The sequence below is a fragment of the Polypterus senegalus genome, chromosome 6 (assembly GCF_016835505.1).
Source record: "Polypterus senegalus isolate Bchr_013 chromosome 6, ASM1683550v1, whole genome shotgun sequence".
Taxonomy (NCBI): domain Eukaryota; kingdom Metazoa; phylum Chordata; class Cladistia; order Polypteriformes; family Polypteridae; genus Polypterus; species Polypterus senegalus.
This window is the reverse complement of record NC_053159.1, coordinates 186,531,289-186,556,476: the sequence shown is the minus strand read 5'-3', so window position 1 is coordinate 186,556,476 and position 25,188 is coordinate 186,531,289. Positions and strand designations below refer to the sequence as shown.

The 25,188-nt window shown below is 43.1% G+C and overlaps 1 protein-coding gene across 1 annotated transcript in view; it reads left to right on the top strand.

Moving 5' to 3' along the window:
• znf804a (zinc finger protein 804A) overlaps positions 1-25,188 on the top strand; it is a 308,168-nt gene that overhangs the window by 244,230 nt on the left and 38,750 nt on the right. Inside the window, exon 2 of the mRNA XM_039757723.1 lies at positions 7,854-7,997. Within this exon, the coding sequence (XP_039613657.1) occupies positions 7,854-7,997 (144 nt within the window). The remainder of the gene's footprint in view (positions 1-7,853; positions 7,998-25,188) is intronic.

Genomic DNA, 25,188 nt, shown 5'->3' with positions numbered 1-25,188 from the left:
GTTATCAGCAGGGAGACGTGAATCCTGTGGCAAAGCAAGGAAGGGAATGAAGAGACCGGAGCGACGGACGGACTTATATAGGCAGGCAGCCAACAAAATGGGAGGTGTGGGGATGGGGGACCCAACGCCGCCTCACACGGTGACCGAGCTGCAGGCTATGAACGTATATATGTACGTAAGTAGGATTCAGTTAGCGTTGGGAACCCGCGTACCAAATTTCTTGAAGATGGGCCCATAAGTAACAAAGACTGTTGGAAAATTCAATATGGCGGCTGACAGTGGCGTCATACCACCGAAATAAGTACGTACATCGGTTTCGGTTAGCGCAGGGAAGCCACCGACCAAATTTCGTGAAGATGGGGCCATAAATAAGAAAGTTCAACATGGCAGATGTTGTTGACCGTTATGACCGTTATGAGTAGAATTTCAAAATGAAACCTGCTTAACTTTTGTTCAGTCAGCTCTAAGGAATGAGCTGCCAAATTTCAGCCTTCTACCTACACGGGAAGTTGGAGAATTAGTGACGAGTGAGTGAGTGAGTGAGGGCTTTGCCTTTTGTTAGTATAGATTATACTTTCTAATATTTTACATGGCCCATAAGTTAGATGTATTGCTCTGTAAGTAAAAGGATCCAAGCTGTCCCCCTTTTGTAAGATTGGGGTCACATTTGAATCTTTCCAGTCCTCAGGTGTTTTTCCTTTCTGTAGTGACTGCTCAGATGTGTGTAATAAGAGTTTAGAGATGGCGTCTTTCATTTATTTCAATACAGCTGGGAAGATCCCACCAGGTCCAGGGAGTTTTCAGAGCATATTGAGGGCTTGACGCACATCTGACTCTTCTGTTTTACTGTGACACTTGATATTTAGCTCAGGAGCAACCCATTAGAAAAGTCTGGATGACAACAGACCATTCAGCCCAACAAAGCACACCAGTCCTGTCCACCTAGTTCCTCCAAAATAACATCAAGTTCTGTTTTAAAGGTCCCTAAAGTCCTCCTGTCTACCACACTACTCGATCGCTTATTCCAAGTGTCTGTGTTTTTTTGTGTAAAGAAAAACTTCCTAATGTTTGTGTGAAATTTCCCCTTCACAAGTTTCCAGCTGTGTCCCCGTGTTCTTGATGAACTCATTTTAAAGTCACCGTCTCGATCCACTGGACTAATTTCCATTGTCATTTCAAACACTTCACTCAGGTCTCCTCTTCACCTCCTTAAGGTTCAGCTCTTTTAATCTTTCCTCATAACTCATCCCCTGTAGCCCTGAATCAGCCTCGTCGCTCTTCTCTGGACCTCATCTAGTGATGTTATGTCTTTATGGGGACCAGAACTGCACACAGGACTGCAGATGAGGCCTCACCAGTGTGTTATAAAGCTTGAGCAGAACCTCCTGTGACTTGTACTCCACACATCAAGGCGCTATATAACCTGACATTCTGTTAGCCTTCTTCATGGTTTCTGAACACTGCCTGGTAGTTGATACGGCAATGACTCCTAAATCCTTATCTTAATGTGGACTTTTGATATTCAGACCTTCCATTGTGTATTCAAACTTCCCATTTTTACTTCCTACATGTAATAATTTACATTTACTGACATTAACCTTCATCTGCCACAAATTCACCCAAGCCTTTCTGCCATCCAAGCCCTGGAATCAGCCTCGTCGCTCTTCTCTGGACCTTTTCTTGTGCTGTTATGTCCTTTTTGTAGCCTGGAGACCCAAACTTAACCCAGGACTCCAGATGAGGCCTCACCAGTGTGTTATAAAGCCTGAGCAGAACCTCCTGTGACTTGTACTCCACACATCAAGGCGCTATATAACCTGACATTCGGTTTGCCTTCTAACACTGATGGCCAGGTGATGGAGTCCACTCCTCTGTGACTCCTAAGTCCTTCTTATAAGGTGGACTTTCAATTTTCAGACCTCCAATTGTGTATTCAAAAATCCCATTTTTACTTCCTATAAAGTTTGAGCAGAATCTCCTTGGACTTGCACTTGTTATCAGCATTGAGTTGTTTGAAGTCCACCGGCGGTTAGATCCTTTGACTGGACCTGATTTGGAAAGGCACTCACCTGTCTATAGAAGGTCCCACAGATGAGCCAAATCCAAGCCATGAGGTCCAAGGAATTGCCTGCAAATCTTACGTTGTGTTCCCTATGCTAAATCCGAATTGAAAATACCACATAAATGCCCTACCAACTCACAACTCGGAAAATTTGGACAAAACAAACCTATTCGAATTTTCCGACCTAACGCAGACCTTTCACTTTAGTCAATGGCCTGCACTTCTGCATTTGTGTTCTTTTCTGCTGGCTGCGCATGTAACCCCCCAGGCTGGTAAAATGAATTAACAATACAGCGCATTCACAAAATTTTGAGACCCCATCTTTTTCTGCACACTTTATTCTTCTGTAGATTTTTTGTTGTTCTCCATTTCGCTTTATACAATTTCTTGTATTCTACATTTGTTTGTTTTTTGCATACCTCGTGGGGTCAGAGCGCAGGGTCAGCCATTGTACAGGGTGGTCCACATCTAATTATGCAGATCCGGATCGCCTGGATGACTTTGGTTTATGCGGCGACGATTCCAGTTCGGCACGAAGACGATTCTTCATGTCGTCAGTTCGCACACTTCTCGATGGTGGATTTTTCAGGTGATTTTTCTATGTAATAAACTTATTAAGTTATAGCGTAATGAAAATTGCATAATTAGATCTGGACCACCCTATACAGTACCCCTGGAGCAATCAAGTTAAGGGTCTTCCTCAAGGGCTCAGCAGAGTAGAATCTCGTTTGGCAGTAACAAAGATTCGAACCGACAACCTTCCCGATACCAGCGCAGATCCTGAGCCTCAGAGCCGTTAATTTTAAAGGGAGAAAAATTTCATTTTTATACCTGTCAATAAATATGTAATAATCCACAATGACAAAGTGAGTACATGTATTTGGAATGGTTTGCAAGAAACTGAAGTCTCTCCTTTATATAGGAAGAATGGGGGGCAGTTACTTTTTCACATAGCTGCTGTTTTGTTTCATTTCCATTGTAATTCCTCGGCGATCGTAATCTCGGGTGAATGATCTCAGTGCTCGGCCCGGTCAATGCACTGCGACGGCGGCGAGCGGATCTGCGCCAGACGTGACCGTTATTACTATTTATTTTTTTTTAGGATCTTTTGAGTGATAAGTTAACTGCGGTTTAAAAAAGCAAGATAAAGACTCTGTGTGATCTATGATGTGCCCCTGCTCTTCGAAACTTTGTACCCATTTTGCTGTAAATCAATATTTAATATAAGTGAAAATGAATCCCAATGAGACCGGTGACGTTCGCTGTGTGATGCATTTATGGCCGGCGCGGGGGGTAAAGGAGTTGGGGGGACGATTAGCCCGACGACGTCTGTCTGCAGTTTCATTCTACACAGATGGTCTTCGAAAGTCTTTACCTTCAGAAAATTATAAACATAAATCAAAATGACATCAATAATCTGTGCCTTTTATTAAAGCTGAAACCAAATAAAATGACAGTGATACAACAGGAACTTTATTGTTTTTTTCTTCTTTGCTGCCTGCGTGGTTTATAGGATGCAATCCGTCACCCCCCGCCAATGCGCATCTATCATGATAAGAATCGACGGCTGCCAAAGTCGTCCCGGTCTGACAACGCTGGAGAATCAACTCCGGAGAACTTGGCATTACTGCCGCCATGCCTCGCTGCACATTTAGAATGAGACAAACCCACCATAGGCCCAGCCAAGATGAGGTCAGGTAGCCCCAGAGACCCCCGAGCGCTTCAAGAGCGACGATAAGCAGCGAGTGGAAAATAATGGAGTTCAGCGGGCACTGGCTTGGTGTGACCAGCGGACCAGAAAGGGCCCACCGCCTGAAAAGGACGTGAGCGCAGTGCCGCGGATACACTGGCACGTCAGCTCCGCAAGACATCCATCTAAGATGAAACGGCATAAGGGACGGAGAAATGTGAAAGGCACTATATCATATTTAAATGGACCGGTAATAGGAAAGTGCTATAGGAGAGAGAGGGAAGGCGCTTAAGATTCACGTGGGCAGCTGGGCGTGAAAGTTCGGTGGAAAAGATAACAATATGAAAGGCGCTATATAACAGATACACCGATGTGGAAGGACATCTTTTGTATGCACTACAAATAAACAGATCTATAGATGTGAAAGCTGCTATACAATATTAGATGGACAGCTAAGTGTGAAAGCTTTATACAAACGAGCTAAACAGACAGATGTGAAAGGCACTATACAATAGACAGGAAGATGCACGGAGAGATGTGAGAGGGGCTGTTTTATACACAGTACAGACAGATAGATCAAAAAAGTTAAAGGCACTATATAATAATAAATATGGAGCTGAGTGTGAAAGTTCTCTATGAAAGCAGGAAGGCAGGTAGGAAAGCTGCTACATAAAGTATCAGACTGATGTGAGAGGGGCTGTTTATTATAACGACGGGTAGGTAAGCAGACATAAAGAGGACTTTATAATAGTTAGAGAAAACAAGGTGAAAGGCACTATATTATATTTGGATGGAAAGGGAGATTTGAAAGTACAAAGAGTGAAGTTAAAGGAACTATTTCATTTATAGGTGAGTACATACATAGCTGTGGAAGGAACTTTATAGTTATATAGACAGAGAGAGGGGAGAAAGATGAAAGGCACTATAAAATAATGAGAGATATAAAAGGGATTTCACAGAGATGTGTGAAAGGGGCTCTTACTGTACACCACAAATGGATAGATCAGCAGGAGTGAAAGGCAATTTATAATAAGTAAAAGCACCTTGAAAGGTGCTATATAAATAAAATGTAAAATAATAATAATAATAATAATAATATTATTATTATTATTATTATTATTATTATTATTATTATTATTATTATTATTATTATTATTATTATTATTATAGGTAGACTAAAAGGTACTATATAATACTTATATGGGTAGCAGATGTGAAAGTGTGTGAGGACAAGAGCTACAAACACAGACAGATATGAAAGACGCTATATAATATTATAAGGATAGCTTGTAAAATTTTTTTGCAAAGCTAGAGGTGAAAGGCACTATAAAATAGATAGATAGATAGATAGATAGATAGATAGATAGATAGCAGCACCCTATCTGCTTACTTCCACCTATGTAATATTAATCGCATCCGCCCTTCCCTCACTCCCCATACCACTGCCATTCTTGTTAACAGTCTTGTTTACTTCTCGTCTGGACTACTGCAATTCACTCCTCTTTGGTCTCCCTAATAAATCTCTTCATAAGCTTCAGTTAGTCCAGAATTCTGCAGCACTCATCATTACTTGAACCTCATCTATTCACCATATTACTCCGGTCTTGCAGCATCTCCATTGGCTCCCGATTAAGTTTTGAACTGATTTTAAGATTCTGCTATTAATATTTAAGGCCATTCATAACCTCGTCCCTCCATATCTGTCTGACCTTCTTCATGCTGTCATTCCCTCCTGTAACCTTAGATCCTCTTCCTCCATCCATCTGACCGTCCCTCTCGCCTGTCTAACCTCCACGGGGAGCGGAGCATTCAGCCGTTCTGCTCCCAAGCTCTGGAATTCATTACCTGCTGAGCTTAGAAATATCAAATCATATGCATCCTTCAAATATAAACTTAAAACGTATCTGTTTAAAATGTGTTTTTCTTTATGATTACAGTGGTTATGTTTGGTTTTAATTTTTATATTTTTTGATGTTTTTAGTTGTTTATAATTGTGTCTTTTATTTATTTATTTATTGTTTGTTCAATGTCCTTGAGTTTTCAGATAAGCACCTTGTATAAATAAAATGTATTATTATTATTATTATTATTATTATTATTATTAGATAGATAGATAGATAGATATGAAAGGCACTATATAATAGATAGATAGATAGATATGAAAGGCACTATATAATAGATAGATAGATAGATAGATAGATAGATAGATAGATAGATAGATAGATAGATAGATAGATATGAAAGGCACTATATAATATTATAAAGTTAGCTTGTGAAAGTTTTATATAAAGCTACACAGACAGATGTGAAAGGCACTATAAAAATAGATAAACAGAGAACTAAGAAAGGAACTTCCTGATACTCTGAGATAGATAGGTAAGACCCTACATTATGTTTAGACTAATAGGTAAGTTTGTGAAAGGTGCTATTTAATATATAGATAGATAGATAGATAAACAGATGTGTAATTGACTTTATTAAAGATAGAGAGAGATGAAAGGCACTATATAATATAGAAAATATGAAAGGGACTGCATAACCGACAGATGTTAAAAGGGCTATTTTAATATACAGTACAGATGAACAGATCAATAGATATGAAAGGTGCTATATAATATTCAGATGGAATTCCTAGGTATGAATGTTTAATATAAAACATAGCTACATAGATAAACAGATATGTAAGGCATTATATAATAGATATCTACACAGAGAGATGTAAAACAATTAATATATAGCTGGATGGATATGAGAGCTCTTTATAATATAAAGACTGATGTGACAGACACCATATAATAGACAAATGTGAAAGGCACTATAGTATATTCACTTTAATAATTAGTTGTGAAATGTCTATCTAAAGCATAGTTACAAAAAGACAGATATGAAAGGCACTATGCAAGAGATGGACATGCAGTGTGGCCTGTAGGGGGCACCACTGAGTCCCAAATCCCCAGACACCATAGCACCACAACAGGCCCAGTTCAACTAACGTGCTTTTAATGTCAACAGGCCTCTTTCGTTCACCATAGAGCTCACAACTCTGGATGCCACTCCCGATGTAGCCACTGTAACGTCTTTCCACCTTTGTGCCCTGGCATTATAAAAAAGATACAACCCGCACCACACCACCACCACCATTATCAAGGCTCCTTGGCCAGGTAAGGTGGCAGTGTCCATACCTGCTGTCACAGCAGCGACATATAAAGGACTATTTGACATAATTTGGGAAAGACACTTTCTGCTTTGGCATAATTTGAAAGAACAGTCAGTCAGACATTATCCAACCCACTATATCCTAACACAGGGTCATGGGGGTCTGCTGGAGCCAATCCCAGGAAGGGTGCCAGCCCACCACAGGGCACACACTAGGGACAATTTAGGAGCGCCAATGCACATAACCTGCACGTCTCTGGACTGTGGGAGGAAACCCACGGGGGGAACATGCAAACTCCACACAGGGAGGACCCGGGAAGTGAACCCGGGTCTCCTAACTGTGAGGCAGCATCGCTACCCGCTGTGCCACCGTACCGCCCCTTTTGAAAGAACAGGTAAAATTAAAAAGATGTTACTATGAGAGATAAGCATGGAAAGCACTAAATAATAGAATAACAAATATAAAAGGAACTATATGATAGATGGATAGATGCCAACGGTGCTCTTTACAGTAGATGGGTGGTCCCCGTACCCTTGGCTCCAGCTGCAGGACATGTCATCTCAGGTGGGCTCTACACGGTTAAGCTGCGCCGTCTTTCACAGTCTTTTAAAATCTTGGAGGTCTTGGGGGTCAAAAGCTGCCAAAAGGCACCACTGAAATTTGCAAAATGACAACTAGCCAGAAGATTCTGTGACCTTACAGCGGAAAATAAATTGGCCGCCACTCTTCCATCCAATTTATTTCATCGAAATGTCACTGTTATACTTTCATTTTTTTTTGGGCACCTTTGTAATGCTTTAAATATAATTGTGTCGTTTATCCTTTAATGAGTTTCAGCAGACACTCTGACACGGCAGCACACTCGCGCCTGCTGTGGAGTGAAGTAATCGTGACGCCAGTAATTGGCTGAGACATAATCGCTCGGTTCTGCTTTCTCTTTCCAGGATTATGCAAACAAGGAAAAGAAAATTGCAAAGGCGCTCGAGGACCTGAAGGCCAACTTCTACTGCGAGCTCTGTGACAAGCAGTACCACAAACACCAGGAGTTTGACAACCACATCAACTCGTACGACCACGCGCACAAGCAGGTAAGACCACTCGCTCCATCACCTTTCACAACGCTGAAGGAAAGACTTCATCATGACCGTCTAACGCCAAGTCAGTGGAGCTTCAGGGACATTGATGTGTCCTGTGAGGAGGCACAAGTGACTATGCAGCAATAGGGAGGAGTGGTGGCTCTGAGGCTAAGGTATCTGCGCTGGTATTCCGAGGGTTGCCGGTTCGAATCCCCGTCACTACTCTGCTGGGCCCTTGAGTAAGGCTCTTATCCTGTAATTGCTGCACAATGGCTGACCCTGCACTATGACCCCAAGGGGTATGCGAAAACTAACAAATTAATAATACAAGAACCTGAATAAGGCGAAATAAAGAACAAAAAAAAAAGAAAGTCACCTGCTTTGGTACGAATGAAAGTGACAACAGGTGACTTGGAGAGGTGACAGCAAGACACTCCTCCAAAAAAGAGAATTGTGGCTACAGACAGTCGTTCTGACTGATTTTCTTTAGTTTTGTGTTTTGCTGATGTCCTTGTCACTTCTCGTAGCATGAGGTGACACTGGTTGTCCAGCTCATCCTTGGTGGCACATCCATACGTGTCGTCACATGAACTTTTCTGTGTCTCCAAAAATTCAACCTCGAGATTTTGATGAATCTCAACGTTTTAGACCTCCCCCGAGTTGGATTTACTTTTCTAGTAGAGAAAGTATTGTAATCGTCTAAAAATTCGATTTCGAGATTTTTTTTCCCCCAGTGTCCTCTTGGATCTTTGAAAGGGAGGGATTGTAAAATGATTTGATATATTGTAGAGATGGAGTCTAAGTTCTTGAGATTGAGCAATATTTTTTCCAGCATGGATGAGGGTGCAAGATGAGGAAAATCTGGAAGGTTCGATTTCGAGATTTTGATGAATCTCGAAATTTTAGAGTCCGAAAATACCATTTTTGGAATTATGTCTGTGCGTCTGTACGTCTGTGTGTGCGCATGTAAACACGATAACTTGGTTGTGTTTTCACTCATGTCAGCCAATTTTTGCATACAAGTATTAGGTACAAAACGTAGATTTTTATCAACTTTTGGGCTATTTCCGCTAACCGGGAGTGCTACTTTAGCTTTTCATTCATGCGGCTGCAGAGGCCAATTTTTTCAACTTTACTTTTATAATAATTGTTCGATATATTATTAATTTGATTTGATGTTGATGGTTCTTTAATGTACATCCATCCATCTAGTATCCAACCCACTATATCCTAACTACAGGGTCATGGGGATCTGCTGGAACCAATCCCAGCCAACACAGGGCACAAGGCAGGAAACAAACCCCGGGCAGGGCGCCAGCCCACCACAGTCTTTAATGTACATGATATAAAAATATAATCCTTGTATTGCGGTTTACTGCTCAAATATCAATCCCCATATCTGAGTATACGAGAAGGACCAGGGGAGACCACTCCCGATTTTTCTACAGTGAAATCAGACAGGACATGTCCGGGGCAAATCACACACATAAGGATGGACTAGTGGCCCACTTCTGAAATAAAAATGGTGGTTGCATAGCAAATGATATATTTAGGTGGGGCTGATGATAGACATTCCCTGCGTGGAGTTTGCATGTTCTCCCCGTGTCTGAGGGGGTTTCCTCCCTCAGTCCAAAGACATGCAGGTAGGATGCATTGGCGATCCTAAATTGTCCCTAGTGTGTGCTTGGGGTGTGTGTGCCCTGAGGTGGGCTGGCACCCTGCCCGGTGATTTGTGCCTTGTGCCCTGTGTTGGCTGGGATTGGCTCCAGCAGACCCCCGTGACCCTGTGTTCGGATTCAACAGGTTTGAAAATGGATGGATGGATAGGTTGGATAATGGATAGATGGATGATGATAGACATGAGGAGGGCCGAAGTGCAGAGCGCTAGTCCACTCCTGTTATTACATATTAGGAACGTACGCAGGTAGGAGGTGCAAATGACATGCAGCGTTAAGGACTAAAGGGCAGATATGCAGCCCACTTGTGACATAAGCAAACATCACATGGCAACACACCAAAAGGAGGGGCCGGGATGGACTAAGGGTGGACACAAATGGGAGGGGCCAAATCAAATGGATGGGCTAAGGGTGGGGTCCCAGTCCAGACCTGTTATGAAGATCTGTTGCATAGCAACAGCTAAGGATAGGCGGGCCTGATAGTATGCATTAGGATGGGCTACATAAAGGTAGAGCACCAGGCCAATCCTGACTTAAATAAGCATTGTATAGCACCAGACATGAATAGGAGGGCGCCAGGGCGAATGATATGCATAAGGAAGGGGCTAAGGTTAAAGACCCACATCTGTCAAGAATACAGAAGGTGTTGCATGGCAACAGACACAGATAGGCGGTGCCAAATCAAAGGGCGAAGCTCTGGCCAAATTCTGACATAAGTAAGCATTGCATAGAAACAGAAACAGACCGGACGTGCTCGGAGCAAATCATACACATAAGAATGGACTAGTGGCCCACTTCTGAAATAAAAATGGTGTTGCATAGCAAATGATATAAACTACTCAAAAAAATTAAAGGAACACTTTGAAAACACATCAGATCTCAATGGGAAAAAGAAATCATCCTGGATATCTATACTGATATAGACTGGGTAATGTGTTAGGAACGAAAGGATGCCACATCGTTTGATGGAAATGAAAATGATCAACCTACAGAGCCCTGAATTCAAAGACGCCCCAAAAATCAGAGTGAAAAAATGATGTGGCAGGCTAGTCCATTTTGCCCAAATTGAATTGCAGCAACTCCAAATTGTCCGCAGCACTTTGTATGGCCCCTGTGTTCTTGTATACATGCCTGACAACATCGGTGCATGCTTCTAATGAGATGACAGATGGTGTTGTGGGGGATCTCCTCCCAGATCTGGACCAGGGCATCACTGAGCTCCTGGACAGTCTGAGGTGCAACCTGGTGGCATTGGATGGACCAAAACATAATGTCCCAGAGGTGTTCTATTGGATTTAGGTCAGGAAAGTGTGGTGGCCAGTCAATGGTATCAATTCCTTCATCCTCCAGGAACTGCCTGCATACTCTCACCACATGAGGCCAGGAATTGTCGTGCACCAGGAGCCACTGTACCAGCATAGGGTCTGACAATGGGTCCAAGGATTTCATCCTGATACCTAATGGCAGCCAAGGTGCCTTTGTCAAGCCTGTAGCAGTCTGTGTGACCCTCCATGGATATGCCTCCCCAGACAATCATTAACCCACCACCAAACTGCTCATGCTGAATGATGTTACAGGCAGCATAATGTTCTCCATGGCTTCTCCAGACCCTTTCACTTCTGTCACGTGCTCAGGGTGAACCTGCTCTCATCTGTAAAAAGCACAGGGCACCAGTGGTGCATCTGCCAATTCTGGTATTCTATGGCGAATGCCAATCGAGCTGCATGCTGCTGGGCAGTGAGCTCAGGGCCCATTAGAGGACATGGGGCCCTTGGGTCACCCTCATGAAGTCTTTCTGGTTGTTTGGTCAGAGACATTCACACCAGTGGCCTGCTGGAGGTCATTTTGTAGGGCTCTGGCAGTGCTCATCCTGTTCCTCCTGCCCAAAGGAGCAGATACTGGTCCTGCTGATGGGTTATGGACCTTCTATGGCCCTCTCCAGCTCTCCTAGAGTAACTGCTTGTCTCCTAGAATCTCCTCCATGCCCTTGAGACTGTGCAGGGAGACACAGCAAACCTTCTGGCAATGACACGTATTGATGTGCCATCCTGGAGAAGTTGGACTACCTGTGCAACCTCTGTAGGGTCCAGGTATCGCCTCATGCTACCAGTAGTGACACTGACTGTAGCCAAATGCAAAACTAGTGAAGAAACAGTCAGAAAAGTTGAGGAGGTAAAAATGTCAGTGGCCTCCACCTGCTAAACCATTCCTGTTTTGGGGGTCATCTCATTGTTGCCCCTCTAGTGCATCTGTTGTTAATTTCATTAACTCCACAGCAGCTGAAACTGATTAACAACCCCCTCTGCTACTTAACTGACCAGATTAATATCCCATAAGTTTCAATGACTTTTATGCTATACTCTGATTAAAAAGTGTTCCTTTAATTCTTTTGAGCAGTATATTTAGGAAGACCCCCGTGTCTGAGGGGGTTTCCTCCCTCAGTCCAAAGACATGCAGGTAGGATGCATTGGCGATCCTAAATTGTCCCTAGTGTGTGCTTGGTGTGTGTGTGGGTGTGTGTGTGTGTATGTGTGCCCTAAGGTGGGCTGGCACCCTGCCCGGTGATTTGTGCCTTGTGCCCTGTGTTGGCTGGGATTGGCTCCAACAGAGCCCCGTGACCCTGTGTTCGGATTCAACAGGTTGGAAAATGGATGGATGGATAGGTTGGATAATGGATAGATGGATGATGATAGACATGAGGAGGGCCGAAGTGCAGAGCGCTAGTCCACTCCTGTTATTACATATTAGGAACGTACGCAGGTAGGAGGGCAAATGACATGCAGCGTTAAGGACTAAAGGGCAGATATGCAGCCCACTTCTGACATTAGTAAACATCACATGGCAACACATGAAAAGGAGGGGCCGGAATGGACTAAGGGTGGACACAAATGGGAGGGGCCAAATCAAATGGATGGGCTAAGGGTGGGGTTCCAGTCCAGACCTGTTATGAAGATCTGTTGCATAGCAACAGCTAAGGATAGGCGGGCCTGATAGTATGCATTAGGATGGGCTACATAAAGGTAGAGCACCAGGCCAATCCTGACTTAAATAAGCATTGTATAGCACCAGACATGAATAGGAGGGCGCCAGGGCGAATGATATGCATAAGGAAGGGGCTAAGGTTAAAGACCCACTCTTATCAAGAATACAGTCAGTGTTGCATACCAACAGACACAAACAGGTGGAGCAAACAATATACATAATGAAGGCTGAGGGCAGTAACCCAGCATGATTGTGGCATTAATGATTACTGCATAGCAGTAGATATGGAAAGGAGGAGACAATGATATATAAATGAGGAGGGGCTAAGGGCGGAGCCACAGTCAACACATAAATAAATGTTACATGGTTACAGATATGGATAGGAGGGGCCAATAAATTGCATAAGGAGGGCTGTAGACAAAGACCCAGCCAACTTCTGATATAAATGAGGCACATTACAAAGTCACAGACACAGATAGGTGGGGCAGGGGCACGTGACAGGTATATAGGGTGGTTCCGATCTAATTATGCAATTTTCATTATGCTATAACTTATTAAGTTTATCACATAGAGAATTCACAAAAAAATATTTTTGTTGCCTATAGATGACAGCACCTGCCCTGCATTCCAAAATGGCGGGGAGACGGTTGTCAGTCAAACAGCAATTCTTTTGTCTTGTATTGTTTTCCTGCATTTCATTAAAAGTTGCATAATTAGATCTGGACCACCCTATATACAAATGACATAATTAAAACAACACTTCTTTCTGAAGTGACATCGTTGCCAGTGCTACTGCAGTGTATTTTTAATCAACGTCACCTTCATTTTCAAGTTTACAAAACATTTGACAGCAGTGGCTCCTGCACTGGCATTGCATACTAAAGGTGGGTTTCCTATAACAAGTGATGAAAATATATATATTTTTTTGTGATGTTTACTGTCAATATTTGCAATTTAGAATTTTACAATAATTGTTACAAAGCATCGTAATACTTGTATTTTTATAAAAAATATGGGGGCCATTTCATAAATGATGCACACATTGGAAGCAATGCGAGTGGGTGAGGCAGTTCTAGTGCAAAGGACATCACTTGTAGTTAAAGACTGCCGAAGTCAAATCGTGTGTTTAATTATATTTTATAGTTACTGTATATTTTTCCTGTTTGAATAAAAACGCACAAAATATTTGATTTGCATATATGAATATTGATGTACCTAATCCTAGCCCATTGAAAACTTTCACGCTGGCTCCATTTTGTCTAGTCACACCCCTGTACATGTGACACGATTATTTTTTTCAAATCGGCAGTGCGCCACGGACCGCACGTCACAATAACGTAATGTCCTCGTGTGTCATCCTTTGACATGGCATGCTGTTAAGGATCTTATTATTGTGAGGCGATGCGGTGGTGCGGTGGTTAGAGTCGACACCTGACAGATCCTGTTCTCAGACCCCATTGGTCTGCTCGTCTGCTCTTTCCTGTGCCTGTGAGGGTTTTCTTCTCCCATTGGCTTGAAGGTCCTGTGATGGACTGGCACTCTGTATGGGACGGTGTAGGCCCTGAGCCCCCCAGATCTAATCTGGATGAAGCAGGTCTGATGATGTCTCTCAATGGTTTATCATGTTTTATGATCGGACAGGCAGTGTGCTGCATCAAGTGTATGATATCCAGGACTGTATTTTGTGCTTTATTGTGTATCTTTATTTTTACACTTGAAAAACCTCCTGATGTAGACCCTCACCAATCCCACCCCCATCCCACCCAGTCCATCCTTCTCTGCATCTGTGGCAGCCTTGTCTGCTTGCCCTGTGAAATGATGAGTTCTGACAAAACCCTCAACAGACTGACATCTTCAGAACTTCAATAACAAGGAACATAATGAGGACGCAACCCCAATTCTGAAGATACATACGCCGGGGCTCGACAACAGCGGGCTCATCAGACAACACGATAAAAATGAAGTAAAATAAAATAAAATAAAATAACAGCCATGCTTCCATTACTCAGCTAGACAAGCCCAGCGCTAGAGCAGAAAGAGCGTGTGCCGTGAAAGGCGCTTGATAAGATGAAGTGTTTGCTTCTAAAAGGTAGCACTTCACATTCAAGCCCACTTAATCCACTAGTAAGGGTGGAGCCTACGTTGGCAACCCTGGATGGCATGCCAGTCTGCCACAGGCTGCTCTCACAGAGTGCCAATTCAGATCCATCAGTTTAATTAAGTTGCCTTTAAGATGGAGGGAGGAAAACCAGTTTAGTGAGTGACCCCCTCAGACGCACAGGGACAACTTGGAAACTGGACATGGACGCAGGGCGGACCCTTCTGTGTACCCTCTTGGAGGCTTTGGCTTTCTTTGTGTTGCGGCAGCTCAACAGCGAGCTGCCATATGAAGGACAAAAATCAGCTTCTCAGAGCTTCTTCTTCTTATTATTCTCTGATATCCTCTTCTTCTTCTGCTTCCGCTTCTTCTTCCTCCTTTTCTTTTCTTCTTCGTCTTATTCTTTTTCTCCATCTTCCACTTCTTCATCTTTTTCTTCTTCTGCTGCTGCTTCTGCCTTTTTCTTTTCTTCTTCTTTGTCTTATTCGTTTTCTCCATCTTCCTCTTCTTCATCGCCATCTTTGTCTTCTTCTGCTGATGCTGCTTCTTCTTCCTCCTTTTTCTTTTCTTCTTTTGCTTTCTCTGCTGCTACTTATTCTTATTCCTCTTCTTCATCAGCGCCCTCACTTATACAGTACAAGCTGTTTATTATAAGACTGATGGCACTTGTGACACTTTCCTACACTGCCATTAACTGCCTTGGCAGAAAGGCATCCTGTTTGATCAACAGACGACCTCCTTCTTCTTCTTCTTCTTCTTCTTCTTTATTTTTAACACTGATGGCACTTATGAGACTTTTCTTCTTCTTCTTCTGATTCACCACCCTCACCTCCACACAGCACTCTGTGCTTTAAGTATAAACCCCTTCAAATACCCACTTAGTCCCTGCTCAGAGCAATTTACAGAATTAAAAAAGATACAAACTCGTAGGATGAGATGCAGTACCAGGATGAATTTGGACAAATAAATCAAAAGAGAGCAACGCAATAAAATGAGCCGCATCTCGGTCTTGAAGGGACTCACCATTTTATCTTATATACTCACCATACAAGAGAATGACCGCACAGACATTAACTGCCTTGGCAGAAAGGCTTCCTGTAAGATCAACAGATGTTTTTTTTTTTCTTCTTCTTCTTTTTCCTTTACTGCTGCTTGTTCTATGTCTTCCTCTTCTTCATCATGCAGCACCCTTCCTTATAAAAGTTTTTTATTTTTAAGACTCTTGTGAAACAGTACTATGTTTGGAAGAGCTTTTTGTACTCAGAGATGCTAAGAGTTCTTCGTCTTCTTCTTCTTCCTCTTCTTCTTCTTCTTCTTCATATTCTTCTTCTTCCTATTCTTCTTCTTCCTCCCTCCTCTTCTTCTTCTTCTTCTTGTTTCCCCCCCTCTATGTGGGGTCGATGTTTCATAGTTTTCATAGGCGTGATTTCTATGGCTGGACTCCCATCCTTCCCATTTATCCTGGCTCCCAGATGCAGGCTGACTTAATTCTGCTTCCTTTAGTGTTCTCAGATAATGTAAGAATGAAATACAATGAGCAATACCAGGTTAGGGGAACTGACAATGCTAAATTAAATGTAAGTAAATAATACTTACAAAGTTCAAAAAGAGCCTACTTCTTACCAAACGTCTGTGGCATCCTGCCTGAAGAAGGGGCCTCGAAAGCTGGCATATTGTAATCGGCTCAGTTAGCCAATAAAGGGGGTCATTTTTGCTTGACTTCTCATTGCACCCAGAATGGCTAACACGGTACAACACCCTACCACTACTTACTAAAAGTCTAGAAGAAAAAAACAGTTGAACTGGATTAATTTAAGTTAAATGGGATATTATAGCGCATTTTATTACAGTTTAAATCTGTGTTGTGTTGGAGTCACAATCAGAGTTGGCACATTTTTATTGAGTCAGACGCCAGAGCCCTTGGGCTGAAGTACCACTCTGCTCTGCTGAGCCACAGAAAGGATAAGAGGAGCCGCAGAAAATCTGTGCTTCTTAAAATGTATTGTTACGGTGATTAGCACAAAAGGCGCTTCTGCTAATACAGTAAAAAGTGAACAGGGTGTAAAGGAATGAAAAAGGAAAAGAGAGGGCTGTGTGTGATGTGTGGTGAAGGGTGAGTAGCGCAAACACCGCTGAATAAAAACTGAAGGTGGTGTGAAGGAATCACAAGGAAAGGCTGCTGGGAGAAGATCTACCTGTGATGGCTGTGAAAGCTGAAATGTAAAAATGACTTTCGTGAAACACTGCTGTGTGAGAGATAACACAAGACAGAAGTTTATTTGACCAAGGGGGAAATTAGGCTATTTATACAAGTTCTTAAAAAAAACTATATATATATATATATAATAGATAGATACACAGAGATGTGAAAGGGGCTCTTTTACGTACTGTGTGATAGATGGATATGAGATGGATAGATCAACAGACATGAATGGCATTTTATAACAGATAGATGTGAAAAACACTATATAATATTAGAAGGATAGCTTGTAAACGTTTTATGCAAAGCTAGAGGTGAAAGGCACTATAAAACTAGATAGATAGATAGATAGATAGATGTGAAAGGCACTATATGATAGATAGATAGATAGATAGATAGATAGATAGATAGATAGATAGATAGATAGATAGATGAAAGGCACTATATAACAGATAGATAGATAGATAGATAGATAGATAGATAGATAGATAGATAGATAGATAGATAGATAGATAGATAGATAGATAGATAGATAGATAGATATTGTATTGGACAAGTCGCGAGCAGTGCCTGGTTGTCTCCACACAATGAGGAGAGGCAAGACACATGACAGCCCGCATGGAGTTTGCTAAAAGACACCTGAAGGACTCTGAGATGGTGAGAAATAAGATTCTCTGGTCTGATGAGACCAAGATAGAGCTTTTTGGCCTTAATTCTAAGCGGTATGTGTGGAGACAACCAGGCACTGCTCATCACTTGTCCAATACAGTCCCCACAGTGAAGCATGGCGGTGGCAGCATCATGCTTTGGGGGTGTTTTTCAGCTGCAGGGACAGGACGACTGGTTGCAATCGAGGGAAAGATGAATGCGGCCAAGTACAGGGCTATCCTGGACAAAAACCTTCTCCAGAGTGCTAAGGACCTCAGACTTGGCCGAAGGTTTACCTTCCAACAAGACAATGACCCTAAGCACACAGCTAAAATAACGAAGGAGTGGCCTCACAACAACTCTGTGACTGTTCTTGAATGGCTCAGCCAGAGCCCTGACTTAAACCCAATTGAGCATCTCTGGAGAGACCTAAAAATGGCCGTCCACCAACGTTTACCATCCAACCTGACAGAACTGGAGAGGATCTGCAAGGAGGAATGGCAAAGGATCCCCAAAACTTGTTGCATCTTCCCAAGAAGACTCCTGGCTGTATGAGCTCAAAAGGGGGCTTCTACTAAATACTGAACAAAGGGTCTGAATACTTAGGACCATGTGATATTTCAGTTTTTCTTTTTTAATAAATCTGCAACAATTTCAAAAATTCTTTTTTTTTGTCTGTCAATATGGGGTCCTGTGTGTACATTAATGAGGAAAATAAATAATTGAAATGATTTTAGCAAATGGCTGCAATATAACAAAGAGTGAAAAATTTAAGGGGTCTGAATACTTTCCGTACCCACTGTATATATATATATATATATATATTGATTGCGATAAGGTGCTATATAGGCGCCCGACCCAACACAGACTGACAACGGAGGCACGTGTACAAGTGAAAGACAAATTTATTTTCTTCACCCGTGGGGCCCGTCTTCCCCGCGTCCCACAAGCACAGCACAGTCCCACAAAGCAAAAAACCAAAGTGAAACAAAAACACAACTAATTCTTCCTCCACTCCTCCTGGGCAGGTGGCAGGGTGCTCTCCAACACATGGCGACAGGTAGAACCGACTTGAATGGAGGCTGACGCTTGATGTGGGGGTCACTGCCCGGCTTCCCCCTCCCCTCTGCCCGCTGCGTGTTTCTCAGGTTGGCACAAATAAATCAGGACCGCAAGCGAACAATGAGAGAAGTCGCAAAATCAACCGGAATGTTCAAGTAAGTTCCGTTAAGTAGTTCTCTAGTGAAAAGCGGACAGACATACAGACAGACAGATGTTGGATTTTATGTATAAAGCGATAAATACTTTTTTATTTTTAATTAAGGCCGAGTCCTGTATGATAAGGCGCTATATAATATAGATGCTATACAATCAGGCTGTGTAGAATAATATGTGAAAGAAAGGGATCGCTATCTGAAGGGCTCTCTGTCCTCTTAATACTTAATGTCATTTAGAAACTGCTCTGAGTGACAAGGTGCTCGGTATTTACATTTACGCTTTTATTAAAAAAGGGACTTACAAAGTTTGAGATAAAATTTGCTAAATTTGTTTTAGTTTTTTCCATTTAGGGCACAGGCGGGTGAAGTCACTTGCTTGGGGTAACACAGGGATTTGAACCCATAACCTTAGGATTTGAGATCCTAAGCCATACCAACTGCGCCACATGTATGTGGGTCAATTAAATAATGGTGGTCAGTAGTTTGCATTTCCTTCCGAGCCCGAGGCAGTTGAGCTCTGCTGTCCAGTGGAGGAACCCTCCCGGGCTGACCACTGCACAGGGGACCCTGAAGGGTGACATGCTGTCTGTCTGCTTTCTGCTTTTCTTGTTACTTGAGCCTTTTCCCTAAGCAGCCCCTCATGCATATTTCCCTTTGAAAAAAAAATATGGTACTTTTTGAGTTTCATCATTCAAGGAGCTTTGAAGCAAATCGGCAAAATATTTACTTGATCGTGTAAGAGCGTTGACTGAAGTGTTTTGAAGAATTTCATCACCATTAGTGAGATAAAGGCAGCAGCCGGTGCCTTTAGGCACACATCTGTGTAGCAGGAGAGGGTCCCATTGTGATGGCCCTCCATACCCAGAATAAGAAAGGAAAACAAACTGGTGGGTTGATATTACAATGTAAAGCACCCAGGGAAGGAAAAGATGGGCGCAACACCAATTAAAAAATTCAATACAATTCATTCTTATCGAGCCTAATTCCAATTAAGAGCACAGGCTACAATACTTATATAACACCATATTCTCCAACTCACTTCTTTCAATTCATTTTTTCAAGGACAACCAAAGCCTACAGTATCCCAGTAGAACTGGGTGGGAGGCAAGAAATAGTCTTTGGTGGTATGCCAGTCCATCACTCACACAAGGCCAGTTTAGAATCACCAATGATGTGGTTGTCTTTTCTTTAAAGTGTATTGCAGGTCATGGAAGGAATGAGAAACTTCTCCAGGGTGTCCATTACTGCCTGTTTCTGTCTAGGGTTAGAATGAGGCTCAGGCCCTGGCCCTTCTATTAGTTTGTATTTCAGGTCATGGGTAGAATAAGGCTCCACCCCTTCCTGCCTTACATTTGCATTTCATTTCCACCCCACTCTGGACTCTGATTTGCATTTCACTCTGAGGAGTAAAATGAGGCTCGCCCCCAGTCCATCATTCAATGTACTTTGCCCCACCCACTCCCATAATTTCTGTTTCAGACAATAGATAGAATAAGGCTCCACCCCTTCCTGCCTTCCATTTGCATTTCAAGCCAAACATGAAATGAGGCTCCAACCTCACTCTAGATTCTCAGTTGCATTTCAATCCGAGGAGTAAAACGAGGCCCGCCCCCAGTCCCTCCTTTAATATGCTTTGCTCTGCCCCCTCCCATAATTTCTGTTTCAGACAATAGATAGAATAAGGCTCCACCCCTTCTGCCTTATATTTGCATTTCAAGCCAAAGGTGAAATAAGGCTCCGCCCCACTCTGGACTCTGATTTGCATTTCAGTCTGAGGAGTAAAATGAGGCTCGCCCCTAGTCCCTCATTCAATGTACTTTGCCCCACCCACTCCCATAATTTCTGTTTCAGGTAATAGATAGAATAAGGCTCCACCCCTTCCTGCCTTCCATTTGCATTTCAAGCCAAACACGAAATGAGGCTCCACCCCACTCTAGATTCTCAGTTGCATTTCAATCCGAGGAGTAAAACGAGGCCTGCCCCCAGTCCCTCCTTTAATATGCTTTACTCTGCCCCCTCCCATAATTTCTGTTTCAGACAATAGATAGAATAAGGCTCCACCCCTTCTGCCTTCCATTTGCATTTCAAGCCAAAGGTGAAATAAGGCTCCGCCCCACTCTGGACTCTGATTTGCATTTCAGTCTGAGGAGTAAAATGAGGCTCGCCCCTAGTCCCTCATTCAATGTACTTTGCCCCACCCACTCCCATAATTTCTGTTACAGATAATAGATAGAATAAGGCTCCACCCCTTCCTGCCTTCCATTTGCATTTCAAGCCAAACACGAAATGAGGCTCCACCCCACTCTAGATTCTCAGTTGCATTTCAATCCGAGGAGTAAAACGAGGCCTGCCCCCAGTCCCTCCTTTAATATGCTTTACTCTGCCCCCTCCCATAATTTCTGTTTCAGACAATAGATAGAATAAGGCTCCACCCCTTCTGCCTTATATTTGCATTTCAAGCCAAAGGTGAAATAAGGCTCCACCCCACTCTGGACTCTGATTTGCATTTCAGTCTGAGGAGTAAAATGAGGCTCGCCCCTTGTCCCTCATTCAATGTACTTTGCCCCACCCACTCCCATAATTTCTGTTTCAGGTAATAGATAGAATAAGGCTCCACCCCTTCCTGCCTTCCATTTGCATTTCAAGCCAAACATGAAATGAGGCTCCACCCCACTCTAGATTCTTAGTTGCATTTCAATCAGAGGAGTAAAACAAGGCCCGCCCCCAGTCCCTCCTTTAATATGCTTTGCTCTGCCCCCTCCCATAATTTCTGTTTCAAGCAATAGATAGAGTAAGGCTTCACCCTTATCCTGCCTTCAAATTGTATTTCAAGCCAAGGATGACATGCAGCTCCATCCCGGGCTCACCTTTAATGTTTATTTCAGAATGGGGAGAATGAGGCCCGCCCTGGTCCTGCCCTTTAACTTGTATTTCAGGCCAAGGATGGAATGAGCCTCTGCCATGTTCTGCCTTTAATTTTTATATCAGGCCATGGATGCAATGAGGTTCAGCGCCCACTCCAACCGAGTCCCACCTATGATAAAAAAATTAGGCCGCAGACAGATAAAGGTTTGGGAATGGCCACCCCATATACTGAAAATCAGCAAAAAAAAAGAAACTGAATTGAACTAACAGGGTGAGTCTGCTCTATAAATATGATGGGCTGGATGAAGAGGTGGAGTCAGGTCAGGAACTGATGTGGCAAGAAGGGGAATTGTGGGTACCGGAAATGACATCATTAAGGTTGGCAGGAAGTGATGATAACATTGGGTGGACCGATGGTGATGTCATTGAGATGCAAGGTCTTCGGCTGAATTGCAGAGGAACAAGAGGACAGAGGATCAGGTGAGACTGCCATCCCCTGGTCTGGCTGACGAATAACACTATTTGAGGCCGTAAAGTGTCCACGGTCCATCCCTAAATTTTCATTACAGGCTATAGATAGAATAAGGCTCCACCTTGGCCCTTCCTTTGATTTGCATTACTGGCCAGGGGTAAAACAAAATAGCCAAGTTCAGCCAGTTCTGACATAAAGAAGTGTTGCCTCACAATTGGCACACAAAGGAGGAGCAAATGATATGAATAAGGAGGGGTTAAGGGCGGAGTTCCATTCCACTTCAATTAAAAATTAAGTGTTACACAGGAACAGAGATGGGTAGGAGGAGCCTATGACATGCAGCAATGATAGGCCGAGGGCAGTATTACTCAGCCCACTTGTGACATACAGTGTTGCATAGCAACAGACATAGATAGGAGGAGCCAAGTATGGGGAGACGAGTCTTGTGTGGTGGTGTTTTAATGAATCGATGTATTAATAATATTAATGGGTTTTAGCAAAAACCCATTGGCTTAACTCACACTGGGGCGAGATGCGCACATGAAGGGGTGTACTTGCTTAATGCAGTGATTGCCATTTAAATGATGGTGTGTTAATTAATGGGCACCAGATGTTGAGAATTGGTTAGTGCCAGTTACGGTGAACTTGTCAGATCAGAGAAGTTTGAAGTTTAAGTTTGAGAGAAGCAGTCACATCTCGGGTATCCAAAAGAGAGAGAGAGAGGGGGCGGACAGGATGGGAATAATGTTGATTACTTTAAACTGGCGAGTCTAGTGAGCTGTGGAGTAGACAAGATGGGGAGACATCACAGGAGCTTGCTGGAGCCATGAGGATGAAGGCATTGCGGCATCCATGTGAAGGGCAAGGAGCCCTAGGGATCTGCTGGGACCAGCTGAGGTGGCAGTTTAGGGGACTGTGAGTACTAGATGAGGTGGCACTTCTGGACTGCTGGCTGCAGATTTGAGATTCTCAATGTCCTGAAGTAGAAGGACAGAGAGATGGGTAGTCTATTGGAATTTGTTTATTGGAATCCAAGGATATCATTTGATTGTAATGGCATAATTTTAGGAGTGTATTAATGTACTGAATGCACAGTTTGAATAAACTCATTTGAATAAACTCTGCACGTGTTCTGAACTAAAAGTCTTTGCTTGTCTGCCCACTCATCCTGATCCATGTCGGTCATGACTATTGGTGTCTCAGAATGAAACGTCGTACTCAAGGCTGTGGGCACTGTACACCACACCAGGGCAAATAATATGCAGAAGGATGAGCTAAAGGTGGAGCCCCAGCCCACTTATCTGCCATAAATGGGCACTGAAGAGGAACAATTACAGAGCATCACAAAGAAATGCATTCAGACAGGTGGAGAGCACATTCTCAGGTCACATCTGCCATAAATACGACTGGCAGTTGACACTGAACAGAGAGACTGGGGGAAATGACATGTATAAGAATCGGCTAAGGGCGGAGCCCCAGCCCCGTCCTGACATAAATAGGCATTGGATTGTAATTGGAGGAGCCAATTATATGTGTAAGGAGGGGCTAAAAGCATAAGGACTGCCCACTCAGGCATGAATAGGAGGAGCCACAACAAATAATGCCCAAAAGGATGAAGACGGAGCCCCGCCCCACTTGTGTCATAAATAAGGGTAGACTGGCAACAGAATCAGGTAGGAGGAACCATGGCAAGTGATATACATAGAGACGGGCTATAAAAGGAGCCATAAATTAGTCCAGACCTAAATAATTGTAATAGAGCACTAGATCATGCATAAAAGGACCTAATGACATGCATAAGGAGGGGCTCAAAGTGGAGCCACAGGCTCATTCTGATATAAATAGTTGTTGTTGCATAGCACGAGATGCAAATAAGAGGGGCCGGGGCAAATTATATGCATAAGGAAGGGGCTAAGGTTAAAGCCCCACGTCTGTCAAGAATACAGAAGGTGTTGCATGGCAACAGACACAGATAGGCGGTGCCAAATCAAAGGGCGGAGCTCTGGCCAAATTCTGACATAAGTAAGCATTGCATAGAAACAGAAACAGACAGGACATGCCCTGGGCAAATCACACACATAAGGATGGACTAGTGGCCCACTTTTGACATAAAAAGGTGTTGCATAGCAACTGATATATTTAGGAGGGGCTAATGAAAGACATGAGGAAGGGTCAAAGTGCAGAGCACTAGTGCAGTCCTGTTATTACATATTAGGAACATATGCAGGTAGGAGGTGCAAATGACATGCAGCATTAAGGACTTAAGGGCAGATATGCAGCCCACTTCTGACATTAGTAAACATCACATGGCAACACATGAAAAGGAGGGGCCGGGATGGACTAAGGGTGGACACAAATGGGAGGGGCCAAATCAAATGGATGGACTAAGGGTGGGGTCCCAGTCCAGACCTGTTATGAAGATCTGTTGCATAGCAACAGCTAAGGATAGGCGGGCCTGGTAGTTAGGATTAGGATGGGCTACATTAAGGTAGAGCACCAGGCCAATCCTGACTTAAATAAGCATTGTATAGCACCAGACATGAATAGGAGGGCGCCAGGGCGAATGATATGCATAAGGAAGGGGCTAAGGTTAAAGACCCACTCTTATCAAGAATACAGTCAATGTTGCATAGCAACAGACACAAACAGGTGGAGCAAACAATATACATAATGAAGGCTGAGGGCAGTAACCAAGCATGATTGTGGCATTAATGATTGCTGCATAGCAGTAGATATGGAAAGGAGGGGACAATGATATATAAATAAGGAGGGGCTAAGGGCGGAGCCACAGTCAACACATAAATAAGTGTTACATGGATACAGATATGGATAGGAGGGGCCAATGAATTGCATAAGGAGGGCTGTAGACAAAGACCCAGCCAACTTCTGATATAAATGAGGCACATTACAAAGTCACAGACACAGATAGGTGGGGCAGGGGCACGTGACAGGTATATAGGGTGGTTCCGATCTAATTATGCAATTTTCATTACGCTATAACTTATTATGTTTATCACATAGAAAATTCACAAAAAATTATTTTTT